We start from the raw sequence: 12,817 nt of genomic DNA, 5'->3' as shown, positions 1-12,817 counted from the left end.
GGGGGGGGGGGGGGGAGACACAGCTTTTTTTTGAAAACGGTAAAAGGCAGCTTAATTCATTCCAGTTACCCCAGAAGCTGTTTAGACATCTGTGCTGCTGGGCTCTTGCAGCTTAGCTGAAAGTTTTAACATGTCATCAACTGTTTCTGCATTGGTATCTGGCATTTGGTACTGATAGACGTGCTCCGGGCAATCTGTTCTGAAGTGGTCCTGTCAAGTACTTCTGTCACCCAATGTATTGCATTACTATTTCAATTTTAAGGGAAACTCATCAAGATTTTTTGAATACAGTTGAAAGAACAGTGTAAAAGTGGGGGAAAACATTGAGGAATTTTTTTAATAGCTTTAGTAGGATTGTTCACATACATATGTCCTGACTTAAACCCATGTTTGAACATAAACGTTTGTTTCAAGCCTTATTAATTGCACTCTTCTCTGGCCCAATTGATGTTTTGGTGAAAGCATGCAGTTAAGCATGCATCGTTTAAAACCGTGATCATACCAAAGTGGTGGTTTTGTAGTGCCTTTTTTTTTTTTTTTTTAAAAAAGAAGTTACATGTCTATAGACTTGCTGGGTAATGTAATACAGTGTTGTTAGAACTGCACTCACCATGAACCATGCATGCAGTGCCCATAATTGAAACTTGGATACTGGTCTAAGCAGCTTCTAGCAAGAAGAGAACTGAGCAGGAAAAGAGGCGTTCCACAGAACAACCCACCGCCTCTGTATTCAGTTGTACTGAACAAAGCTCAGAGCAAAGCACCTCCTGTCTTTGACCAGCTAGCTAAAACAGAAGCCATGACAAAGATTTAGTCTCGTTCAAGCACTAGTGAGCTTACTGAAGAGAGGAATGGGAATATTAAATGCAATCTTTGTTCTTCATGTTTAAAACTGAGTGCCACGAGGCAGAACAAGCATTCTGTTGCCTAGACTAGCCCTTGAACTGCTCTCAGGCCTCACTCCTGTCTTTCTGCTCCAGCAATGCTGAGTCTGATTAAAYCCTTCTGTCAAACTTTTTATCTTAGCCTTCGTGCATCCCAGGAATGATTGCTCTTGTCTGTTCACGGATGTTGGATTAAGTTCTCTTCCATAACAGATGGACCAGTTTCTTGCGTAATATCTCAGGTGGCTCCTAAGTCCCGACCAGACCTGAATTCTCAGGGAGTTGCTGATCCAAACCCTTGTTGTTGTAGGTTCCCTCAGCAAAGGGAGCAAATGCAGGCTGGAGACTAGCATGGAAGGCAATGGCTGCACGTGCAAACTCAGGAAGGAAGGCATATGCTCCAAACAGCTCGCTGTGGACTCGCAAAGTGAACCTGGTGTCAGCCAGCACTGCAAGGAGCTTGTGGCAGCTGAAGAATACAAATGCCAGCAGCTAARGGGGAATGAGCTCATTAAAATGCAGGAGGAGTAGGAGGAACTAGAAGCAAAATCCTGAAAATCTCCCCTAAACTTTTCTCAGGAAAACTGCTCCTTAGCCAGCTGGATAAAACTCAGTTCAAAACTCACCTGTATTTTTCAGTAAGAACCACTGAAGAAATCACTGGTTTGATTTGAAGGGGTGGTAAAGCTTTCCTTGTAGCACAACTGTGTTTTCTGTTACATAAAATAATTTTGGCAGATGAAGTACTTACATGCTTTCTTTTTTGTAGTTTGTTTATGTGTAGCGCTTATTTTAGTAAAGTTGCGTGTTTGTTCCCCTCCCCCCGCCCCCTTCATTCAGCTCTAAGGCTTGACTGTCTCTAAAKAAAAGGCTTTGCCAGCTGAAACCCACTTCCCCATGGGGAAGCCTAAATTTTGAACATCTGACCTAAGAACTGAACCCACCTTGTGCAGTCAGTGGTCACGTTTGGGCAATCAAGATGGAGAACAGGAACGTGGCACGGAACAGATCAGCATCCGGTTGTCTCCGGGTCCTCAGAACCGCAGTTGTCTGTTTTAATACAAATTGCTGGATGAATCAGTAACTCTCGGCTGAAGCAAGGCCTTGGTGCCTGATCTTTGCTTTTTCAGTGTCTTATAGTCCCTTCCCTATGAGAAAGTAAAAAAAAAAACCCTGCAGTCTATGCCATAAGCAGTATGATTTAATCTGGGTTATGTTGTACATTTTTTTTTCAAGAAAGGGGGAGGGGAAACAAATCCTAGAAAGCAAGCTCATTATTMTTTTCCATCTTATTTTTTGCAATTATGAAGGGGGAAAAAAATTAGATTTATGGCTGATGCCAGAAGTGGGTTTTGGAGCATAGGGTATGATTTCCAAAATCCCTAAATGACTTGGTACRGTCCTGCTCAAAAAATCTCTGAAAAAAAATCTCTTAATTTCAGTTGAAAAAAATAAACAGTCCAGCTTCCTTCTCATCACTAGGTAGCATAAGAGCTCTCTATACAGTCAGGATTAGAATATAACTACTGTGAATTTACTGTATGCAAATGGCATCACCAGAATACTCAGGGGGAGGACAGGCAATGGGACAAGGAATTGCTGTGCTATTTATTATCCAGATATAATTATGTATTTTAAAATGTTTCCTTAGACATGAAGCTCCCTTCTGCTCTGGTCAAATCCAGAAGGTAACAAGGTGCTACTGCTTCTCTTCATGGCAGAAAAAAATTGTATTAATCACCTGCCTAAGGTTTTTACTAAGAAGCATATTTTAAATACTTTTACAGTACCTGTAAGTATAGTACACCCCATGGTACTTTTACCTATAAAAGCATCTTAGCAGCCAGGAAGCTAATAGGTTGCACAAGTGGGACTGGTGAGAGAAGAGAGTTAATCTTGGCTGTTCCTTATGCTTCTGGTGTGCTGGAAATAGAGAATAAAGGTGTTTTGTAAGCACAGCAGGCTTCTACAGCCACTGGTGGGACAAGGGCTGCTCCCATCAGCTGAATATAGCAAATGGGTTTCATAATGCTACAGTCTTTCAGTTGCTTTCCCCTACCTTCTGCTTGTTGTAAAAAGGATAAATTCACTGGTAAAATCAAAACAGAGAGTGATAAGCAGATGGACGGAAAACTCGGCCTTCCTCTACGAGCAGTGCTGGTGCTCGCTCGCCTGTAATCGCTCCGTTCTGCTCACTGTTCCTTGTGTTGGAACTTCCAGAGCTTGAAAGCTTTTACGGTGAGACTAGAAGCCTCTACCAAGCTATCGTTACAGGAAAACTTGTCTGGAACTACAGTTTGGGGGGTAAGAGAGAGAGTTCCCGCTCCCTGCCTACCCTGGCTCTGCAGTSTTAACCTCTTCCTTGCAGGCACCCCACTATGCTGCAGTAACCTTCAGTGTAAAAAGGTTAATGTGAATTAAATAGCCGCACTGTACCTGACTTAGGCTGCTGCTTGTCTGGTTTGTTTAAGTTTGCCAGTGCTTCRCTAAAGAAGCTCTGTTTTCTTCAGCTCCTGGCATACGGGGAACCTTTCAGGAGCGCAGCTGGGAGGCTGTACCAAGGCAAAACCAAGCAGTAGAGSACAGACTAAAAAAAGCCACATTTGAGATTAGCAGGCAGGTTTGCCAGTCAAAACAGAGGGGGAAGTGAACRGTTCCTACTCTTTTAGAGCTCTCCAGGGAGCAGGAGCGCACTTAGGCTGCTGGTTGCATGCTAAAGATCCGTTAAAGTCTTTCTGGATAATAGCTGCTAACCAGCAAGCAGGACTGAGGGGATGGTAACGTATCCAGGGCCTTGGCCACCCAGCTTTTACATTGTTACTGCCAAAGGGATCCCATTAAAACCTTGCTCTGCTGCGCATGTTAATTATGGAGTGGTATTACGCAACAGTGCAGCACTAAAAGTAGAAAATACACTTTAAAAAACTCAGTAGCCTRATTAGTGAATATACTGAGCCCAAAGCTCCAGCTTCAATGGGGGAAATGCTATATGCTCTGTTTGGAAAACTCACATCAAAAGTTCCTACAGCAATGTTAACTTTGTGTACTTTTTTTTTTTCTCTGCACAGAGAAGAGGGAAAGAGAAACTACATTTAACACAGTTACTGACTCTTTACATAAAAAGGGATGGTCCTGCCTCATTTAATGCCCAAAAGCAGTTGTTTTGAAGACCTGCATTAAGCTCTAGACAATGTCCAGAAGCAGCAAAATGGTAGCAACAGAGGAAGGAAAGCTAGATCTTTCTGTTCCGATATAAAACCAGTTTTAAAACATCTCCAGCAACACRTAGGCAGCTAGCATTAATTATTTCTTCTGAAAAGCTACTGTCGGGAGGGCATAACTGAATTATTTAGAGTGWGCCTGTTGTCATACTAAAACATTTTAAAATTAGCATTGAAGCTGACCACATCTTTTGTCTCCATCTCCCCCCACCCCTACTGTGCAATATTAATTCTAAAGGAAGGACTTTAATTGCATGAGCACAGAGCTTAGTTGAGCCTCATTTACTCTGTTTCTCAGTAAACAGTTAGRAATTTGGCCCTGGCAGACATCTGTGCTGCTCCAGCTAGCCTTTCAGAACAGTCAACCTCYGAGCTTTGCAACTTTCTTTGACCATTATTAGCTCCCACACAGAGAAACTCACACTTAAAATAGCTTTTCTAGTTGGATTCAAGAAATACAAAGAGTGATCCTGAGAGCAGAAGGTGAACAGTCCTAAACATGYTGGGTCAGCCGGTGCCAGAGTGGTCTGGGACTTGCTGAGCCTAACAGGTAGTATTAGTTCTTCATAGAAAGTAAATTTACTGCCTCAGGATTGGCGGGGGGAGGGAAGGAGAGGGCTGTAGCACACTCCTCCCTGGAAAAATTACAGTCTCAACTTTCCTGTGGAAACAGATAGAAGTCTTTAGCAGAAATCGAGAGTCCAGCATCACTAGCTGGCCAACACGTGCGCTGCTAGAACAGAGAGTGCGCAAGGGCGTTGATACTGCGGGCGCAGCAGGTCGGCTTTGGCCACCCATACTGCGGCAGGTTGCGTGTTAATGGCCTCAGGGCAGAAGAGCTCACTGCTTTCGCCATCTAGCTCCACCGAATTTCACAACAACCACCCATAAAGAAAAGATGCACTCTGAAAGCGCCTCTCTTTCTTTGCAGCCATGACCCGCCCTGCCAGTAGAGGCCCTGGTAAGGAGTTACAGCTCCCAACTCTTTCAGCTCTCTGCCCGAACAATCTCCTTTCTTTTCCCTTGGGAGAGCATTCCTGGCCTTGTGAAACTCTGAACGAAAGCTCATCATCCCCGGGAGCCAGGCTGGGCTTACCACTCTGCCCTTACACGGTGAGGTGGTCTAGCTTCTCCCCCTCTCCAAGCGTATCATCGCTGACCTTACTACAGCTTGTGTAGAGCTTCCTCAGCTGCTGGCATGTTTAGCCACTGGAAGGGCTGGATCCTCCCTGCATTCTCATTTTAACAASGTGCTAAGTCGTAGCTGCTGGCTTTTTCTAAATATACTGTAGGGCYTCAGCATCATCCTGGAGAACCTACACCTGAACACTGAACACAGCCAATCCAGGCGGAGTGAAGGATCTCCACCCTCCAGTCGCTTGTGGTGAGGTGCGACCATGCTAACAGTAGCTRTATAGGAACCTCTTCTGCTTGCTGCAAAGACTCCCTGGGACAAGGCAGAGACCAYGTGCTAAAATCACTATCAGCAAACAGCTGTGTTTAGACTAAACTGACAGTGGGCTCAAACCACTGTGGGTCAGGGTGGGGGAGGMAGCTGCTTTTCCCCACAAATCAGCAGGCAGTGCTGGAGACAACCCTGCCCGTCCCGGCCGAAGTCCCTCCTAGTCCGCTGCCTGCCTGCTCTTGCACTTTTCTTTCCTTCATTCCTCAGCTTCTGTTGGAGCTGTGGTCTCCTCGGGGCCTGTTTCCGAGCCTGGTTCTGGTTCCAGAGGCAGSGAGGGAGGCTTTGCAAGGGGAGCTGATGCTCCAGCACCTGAGGGGAGAACACAGTTACAGCACTGTATAACCACAGGTCTTGTCCATTCTTTTGCCACTCCAAGCAGCACGAAGACACACAACAATCATGGCTATTAATTACTCTCAAATCTATTCTAATCTGGCATGAGCTTTTCAAYAGAGCTCAATTCTTTTGTGAGTTTTCCAGCCAGAGATCTTGTAGAACTTGAAGTTCTGCTGAAGGGAAGCTAAGGTACTAGCTCAGCTGGGCTGCTGGGAGAAGTCACTACAAACTCAGACTATAACTCATGCTTTGGATGGGAACATAGTTCAATCAAAGCCAGTCAGTACTCAAGCTGGAACCAAATCCACACTACGGTTTTTAGTTCACAGTTAAAGTTATCTTAGGGGGAATTTCCAGGCAGTTAATGTAGATACTTAAAGAATAGAATCAAAACAGAACACCTCCATTCTGATGTTGTTTCAACACTTAGTTTTAGGCTTACAACTGATGCTATGAACMAGCTTCCCTCTCTGATGTGAATGATAAGGTCCCTCAGGCAAACCCCAAACTCCTGCTAGGTTTTATTTGACAGACTGTCTTCCCTGTGCAGAAGGTTTATTTCATGTGCGAAACGTGGAACAGGTCCATAAGGGTACAGAACMTCTCTCCCATTTCAATCCACAAGACCAAGAATGACAGAAGATCACCACCATGAGTAATATCTTAGCACACTCCTCTTTGGAAGCTGAGGGGTGAAAAGTAGTCAGGCCATGAACTGTGGCTCCGGAGRTGCTCCCACCCACCTCTTAGCAAGAAGCAGCACGTACAGCTATTGCCCTTCACTTTCTAAGGCTGATGATAACTCCTGAGCTCCTTCCAGTACAATGGCCTGCATTAAAAGGCAATCCAGCAGTATTTGTAACAAAAGCACTGGTCTGGACAACTTCAAAACAATCCAGTTGCAGCAATTTTCATAAAGGAAATGAGAATGCATCTCAGAAAAGCGTCCATCGTTTCCCTTCACCGAGCAGCTTGCCTCCCTCTTCACGTGTGTGTCAGCTGCTGCTCTCTTCCAAAGCAAGACAAGAGGTCTGGTTTTTGAAACCACGTCCGTCCCTGAGCTATCAACCCCCTGCTAATGGAGTTTCATCCACCATGGATCAGAGAGGAAAACAAACTTTCCTGGTTTTCCACACCACCTGCAAAAGCAGGGTCGCACAACACCCTGGAGGCAGAGCATCCTCAGGAAGGTGGGAAAGCAGCTCCCAAATGTCAGTATTGATGATGTCAGTACCACGCAAGCAAGCAAATACCCTCCTAAAGACGTGTGGTAACTCTGTACCCAAARGGAGAGAGATTTCCCTGCTCCCTCTTGAATATTTACCCCTCCCATACCTCCACTTTACAGAAATGCAAAAGAGAAATACCTGAGGGAAGCTGCGTGGTTTTCCCATACCCAGCAGCTGAGGACATGGCTTGACCCAGGGCCTGGTTGGAGCCCAAAGGTTGCTGAATGCTGGACGACTTCCCTGATGGAGCAGCTCGCTGCTTGGATTTAGACTCTTTAGCAGGTCTAGTCCAAACCAGGCTCTCCCCCACCTGCAGGGCAGCTCCCATCTTCTGGGCCACATCCACCATCTTCTCAAGGAACAAAAAGAGGAAACCCTTATAAACAGGAACGCTTGAGAAAATAAAGCCATAAGGGAAAAAAAAAAAAAAAAAAAAAAGAGAGAGAGAGAGAGAGAGAGAGAAAGCGAGAGCGCGCAAGAAAGGGAGAGCCAAAGGGGGAGAGCGCGCTGTGTGCAGCTGGCTAGCGCCTTGGTGCTTGAGGGAAACGCATCTCCCTAATTCATTCCCTTAATTAAGAGGGAATCTTGTCTTGCTGTGTATTGATGTAAGAACTGGGCTTCAAAGAACAGAAATGAAGCAGGCAGCTCTCAGCAGGTGATTGCTCTACTCAGAAAGTCTCACAAGTAGAATTTCTTCCTAATAATTGTACTCAAAAACCAAATTTCCTGCTCGTTTCTTGCCAGTCTTAATGTAGCTACTTAGCTCCTGCTGACAATTCTTAGGCACCTACCTCAGGGTCAAAGTCAAGAGAACTGCTCTCCTTCAGCATATTGACCTTCTTCTCCATCTCCTGGTACTGGCAGAGGGCTCCTTTCTTGTCCCCCTGGTTGTAGAGCAGGACAGCGTAGTTCAGGTTGACAAGGGGATTGCACCTGCAGCAAGCACACAGGGTACATTCAGTGCAAGAAAATTTATCCTGACAAGAACAACGCTGAGGTGGGCCCAAGCACCAAAGCTGGAGATACTCTGCTGCCTGGCACAAACAAGTCACAGGATGTGTGGCCCTGAAGCAGAGGAGCACCTGCTCACTGGTTTCCAGTGCTCAGTTTCAACTGCTCTCAGGTCATATCCACGTTAGTCACTCTGAAAAATAACCTCCTCTCTCCGTTAGGAGGTGAGCTCGCTTTGTCAGCAACCATGAGATTCACTCAAACACCACAAGCGTTTGCCTCAAAATGCATGCAGTGTCTGAGACCAATCTCAGAACCACAAACATCGCAYGGCAGGAGCGGAGGGGTACGCGGCGTAACAGAGAGTCACAGCGTGCTGGGGCCTGGTTCGCTACAAAACGGCAGAGTAAAAACATGCAGAAAGCTTTTGCATTTTTCAGGAAGAGCAGACTTAGGGAGCTGCAGAAGCCTGGCTGACTGCAGAAACACTAACACTGAGATGTTTGTCTGGTCCCATGGACTTGGTGCTATTCCACAATGTCASCATCGATGTAGATAGCTCTTTGGATTGCCTCATCCCCTTTAAGGCTCCTCCTTGCAACAGCCAAGTCTTTGTACTTGACCAGCGACTCACAGGAGTGTCCTTGTAAGCTGGGAGCAGAGTAAGTGCCCATTAACCGAGCAGGTACCTCCAAACGCAAATTSCTGCCTGATCGCCCATCCTCTCGCTCCTGGAGCGGAAACTGCAGTTGCAGGGGTTTCATCATGTTGTGAAAGCTGATCTCTGCTCTGACCTATCTCAGGCTGTCATAGCTCTCCAAATTTGTAGGAGAAAAGCTTGTCACGGGACAGGACAAACWGTGGAACTAACTCATGCTTATTGATCGTGTTCTACAAACCAGCACGCTACAGAGCACTCTGCTTACATTTCTTTTCCCCCACCTCTYCCCTCTCATTTACTCAATAAAAAACATATGCAACTGTACACCCAGATATAGAGGAACAGCTAGGCGATCCCTCTCAATGAAGGATTCAAAGAGGAACCCAGCACTGGAGATGTGCTGTGCTGCCCTSTGCAGTCCTGCCTCCCCTCCTGATGCAGGATGCAGAACAACATGTGCATGGACAATTTCAGAAGGGAGGAGATGTTCTGTTTATTCTCCTTCTCCAGATCATCTACTGTCTTCACTACAATACTGAATGCAGAAGAGTTACTAGTCCAGGTCAAYGTGAGGATTTCTCTTGAATCCAAATGGACTTCAGCAGAGGGTAGGCTGTCGAGGAGCGCGATGGAAGAGCGCTGTCTAGCTACAGATCCCTGCAGAGAGGCCACACACAGGTATCACGGCATGCAGGTCAGCGAGGGATGCTTCGTACTTTCATTGAATATATCTGAGCAAAAGACTAGTGCCCTCTCCTGGAGTGCAGCGGGGATAGCTGGAGCCATCCAAGGACTCCAGCACCCACACCGGGGGTGTCAAGCCAAGAGAGAGCTTTCTTTGCGAAGAGTGCTGAAGGGGAAAGCTTCTGCTAACACTGCTCAGTAAATAGAAAGTGTCATCTGCAAGCCATGACTATCAATTCTTTTAAGTTATATGACAGTGCTGTGACAAAGACGACTATTAGAAAGAACCTAATAGCATTTATAAACCATCGTCTCTCCCTTAATGGAGACACTGATCCTGCAACTCAAAAAAACCCCCAAACCCTCACTGTCTTTGACAAAGTGAAGGAAGTAATGTGTGAAAAACAAAAGATATCAAAAAGCCATCTCTTCACCCCAAAAAATGCCAATAAAGTTTTCAAAAAAACCCAATCCTACACAACATCACACTGGAAACTGGGAATAGCCAGCTTTAAAAATAACTGAACCCTACCAAACTAATTCTCCTGCAAGAGCTGAGAAGCAACATGACTGTCAGAAAAATCAATGGCTAAATAATCACAGAAAGAAAGTGCAACTAGAAGCTAAATAACAATACTAAGAAGAGCAGCAGACATCTTTTTAAAAGATTTTTCCAAGATACTTTCCCTTCCAGACCCCAATATGGCACCCAAACCAAATGTCATAGCGCTGCTATGAAAGTATTTATGGTGATGAAAACAGACACAGCTATCTTCATCCAAGCCAAGCTGTTCATAATATGCCAGCAAGGAAAGCCTGTGGGAACACACATTCAGCCACAAAAATTACTACGGAAAATGTAAGGGATGTCAGCTGAACAAGCCGCAAAGCCTGCATATTCCTCCCAGCAGTCTGTGGCAGTCGGCATTAATTTTCGCTTTGACGGGGTTTTATTTTCCTGGTAAGTCTATATGGCTGTAGCATTGTACTAGTGGCCAATATTTAGGCAAAGCTGTGGAGCTAAATTTCTATTCCTGCTCTTTGATCAAAGCAAACAAACTCACGGTTGGGCAGTCTGAACCGTTGCAGATCCCACACTCCCTTGCTAGGCATGGAAGTCTGGTGAGGAAAGCCAGGTAAAGACAACTGCAGCTCGACTTGCAGCCACTGACTTGGTAGGACACATAATTGCAAAACGCTCTCACGCTGCAATGTAACAGAACATTTCCAAATCTCTCTGACACATCATTAGGTCGCACAGGTTCAGTTCCTCTGCAGGGGCTGCCCAGCTCTGCTGGCATTTGAAAGAGATGCGGAAATAACATCCAGATCTGCTTTTGTGATTTTGTTGATGCCTAAGTATGAAGAACTGCAGAAACCGGGCCAGCGTGTCCAGGTTAAAAAGCAGTGAGGAAAAGGGACCCGTATTTTCTCGTGCCACCTTGCGGTGGCCACTGCAGATGGAAAGGACTTTCCCCAGGACCTGCTGTATGGCTCTGCTGTCAGCCCACACATCCTCCTGGGCTCAGGAGCACTGTGCAAGCTGCTGTAAATATGCAACTATTCACAGTAAACTGGGGAGAAGAATCATCATCAAATCATCTACTAGTTAGAATAAGTAGGAAAAAAAGCAAAGATTATTCATGGATTTGAGATAAATTTGTTTCTCTGGCTGAAATGATACGACGACTATTTTTAATACTGAAATKGTTCGCTTTAACATATCTGAAACCACGTGCTTTGATTTTAGGGGCTAGATAGTGAATGTAAACATTGTTCGTAAAATGGAGGAGAAAGAGCTGCCACTGCTATCCTTTTATTTCKTTTAGATCAGCTTCTTGCCCACATTCTCCCAGACAAAGATCTTCCCTCTGCCCAACTCAGAACAGGCTTCATACCTAGTCTCCCACTGCTCTGCCCAGTGCTTGCACGTTGGGTTACAAAATATTCTGGGARGACTCTTTTTCGTCTATTGAATCCACTCCATTCTGTATATATATTAACCGGAAGAAGGTCTACAATCCAAAGTCATTATCACCGACTYGCTGTATAAATAACAAAATAAAACTCAGCTTTGGGTTGGTCTGAAACAAGATTTCTCTTTCATTTTTCAGAGCTGACCTGTACCCCCAAAAAGTTTTAAGAACAGTGATCTGCAGCGATTTATGCTCCAAGCATAAAAATATCCCCCTATTATGAACCACGTGGGGTAGAAGTAGACAGAGGACAAAGTATGCAAAGAAAAACAGGTACAGGGAAGAAAAGCAATGTGATCAAACAACCAACAGATATGATTAGGACTTACTTGTCCAGTGCCACAGCTTGCTCATAGGAACGTTTTGCGTTCTCAACATCTTCGAGGTTTGTCAGAGCAACTGTACCAAAACAAAACACACACACAGAGGTTCATGCACCACAAGGACTTCGCGTTTAACACAATGTGGAGTGTCGTTAATTCATAAAATAAACGAGAGCGGAAGGTACCTAGCAAGGTTGTCCAGACTGCTGACCCTGCCTCAGGCCACCAGCGACTTTACTTATATCGTTCCGACTGGTATTTGTCTAGCTTGATCACACAAATCTCCAGTGCTGGAAATGCACATCCTTCCCTTAGGCAATCTATTCCAGAGCCAAATCCTTAAGGATAGAGAGTTTTTTCTAATGTCTGATCTGAATCTCATTGCAATTTAACCCTCTTATCCACAACAGACATACAGAAAAGACTATTCAGACCTGCCTGTGACATAGGGGAAAACAGCTCCTTGCTACAGCATTTGTCCAGTATTTGCTTGCTTCAGCCCAAGCTTTCTCTCCRAAACGTTACGTCTCCTAAGCTGGATACACCAGATCTGGGTAACAGAAYGTTGCGTACCTGCCAGGAGCATATAGAGTTCTCCCATCTTGGGCTGGAAGTTGATGGCAGCACTGAGGAAGTGGAAAGCAGACGCATACTGCTGCATCGTGAGGTGCACTAACCCCAAATTGTACAGAATCTTCCAGTCAAAGGGAGCCAAGTAGTTTGCTCGCTTCAGGCAACTGATAGCCTTCAAAAGGGAACAACATGTGTTGTAACACAGGCCAGATGGATCAGACCTCCTGTCTCTGCCACAGCAGGACTCTTGTTCTAAAATAAAGTTAATTTCAGATAGAGAGAAACAAACGAAAAAAAAAAGTAAGGAAACCAGATACTTACTGCTACATATTTCTTCTTGCCAAAGAAGCACATTCCAATGTTGTTCCACAGYGGGGGGCTTTCAGGTGCAGCACCAGCTACCATCCTGTATTTGGTGAGGGCAACATCAAAATCTCCATGGGTCTGCATCATGCTGCCTGCTGCCAAGGTGGCCTTCGAAAGAACATGAGAGAGACCAACTGAGGAACCTGGT

The 12,817-nt window shown here is 45.3% G+C and overlaps 1 protein-coding gene across 1 annotated transcript in view; it reads right to left on the bottom strand.

Annotated features, from left to right (window-relative positions):
- Positions 1–546: 546 nt before the first annotated feature.
- BBS4 (Bardet-Biedl syndrome 4) overlaps positions 547–12,817 on the bottom strand; it is a 45,252-nt gene continuing 32,981 nt past the window's right edge. Inside the window, exons 11-16 of the mRNA XM_085300736.1 lie at positions 12,625–12,777; positions 12,304–12,475; positions 11,737–11,806; positions 7,927–8,068; positions 7,274–7,484; positions 547–5,879 (exon numbers count right to left, since the gene is read on the bottom strand). Coding sequence (XP_085156862.1) covers positions 5,767–5,879; positions 7,274–7,484; positions 7,927–8,068; positions 11,737–11,806; positions 12,304–12,475; positions 12,625–12,777 — 861 coding nt within the window. The 3' untranslated portion in view covers positions 547–5,766. The remainder of the gene's footprint in view (positions 5,880–7,273; positions 7,485–7,926; positions 8,069–11,736; positions 11,807–12,303; positions 12,476–12,624; positions 12,778–12,817) is intronic.

This window comes from Rhea americana, unplaced genomic scaffold, assembly GCF_003343005.1.
Source record: "Rhea americana isolate MKP2758 unplaced genomic scaffold, rheAme1 scaffold_168, whole genome shotgun sequence".
Lineage (NCBI taxonomy): Eukaryota > Metazoa > Chordata > Aves > Rheiformes > Rheidae > Rhea > Rhea americana.
The sequence above is the reverse complement of the archived record's forward strand: the minus strand, read 5'-3'. Positions and strand labels throughout refer to the sequence as shown.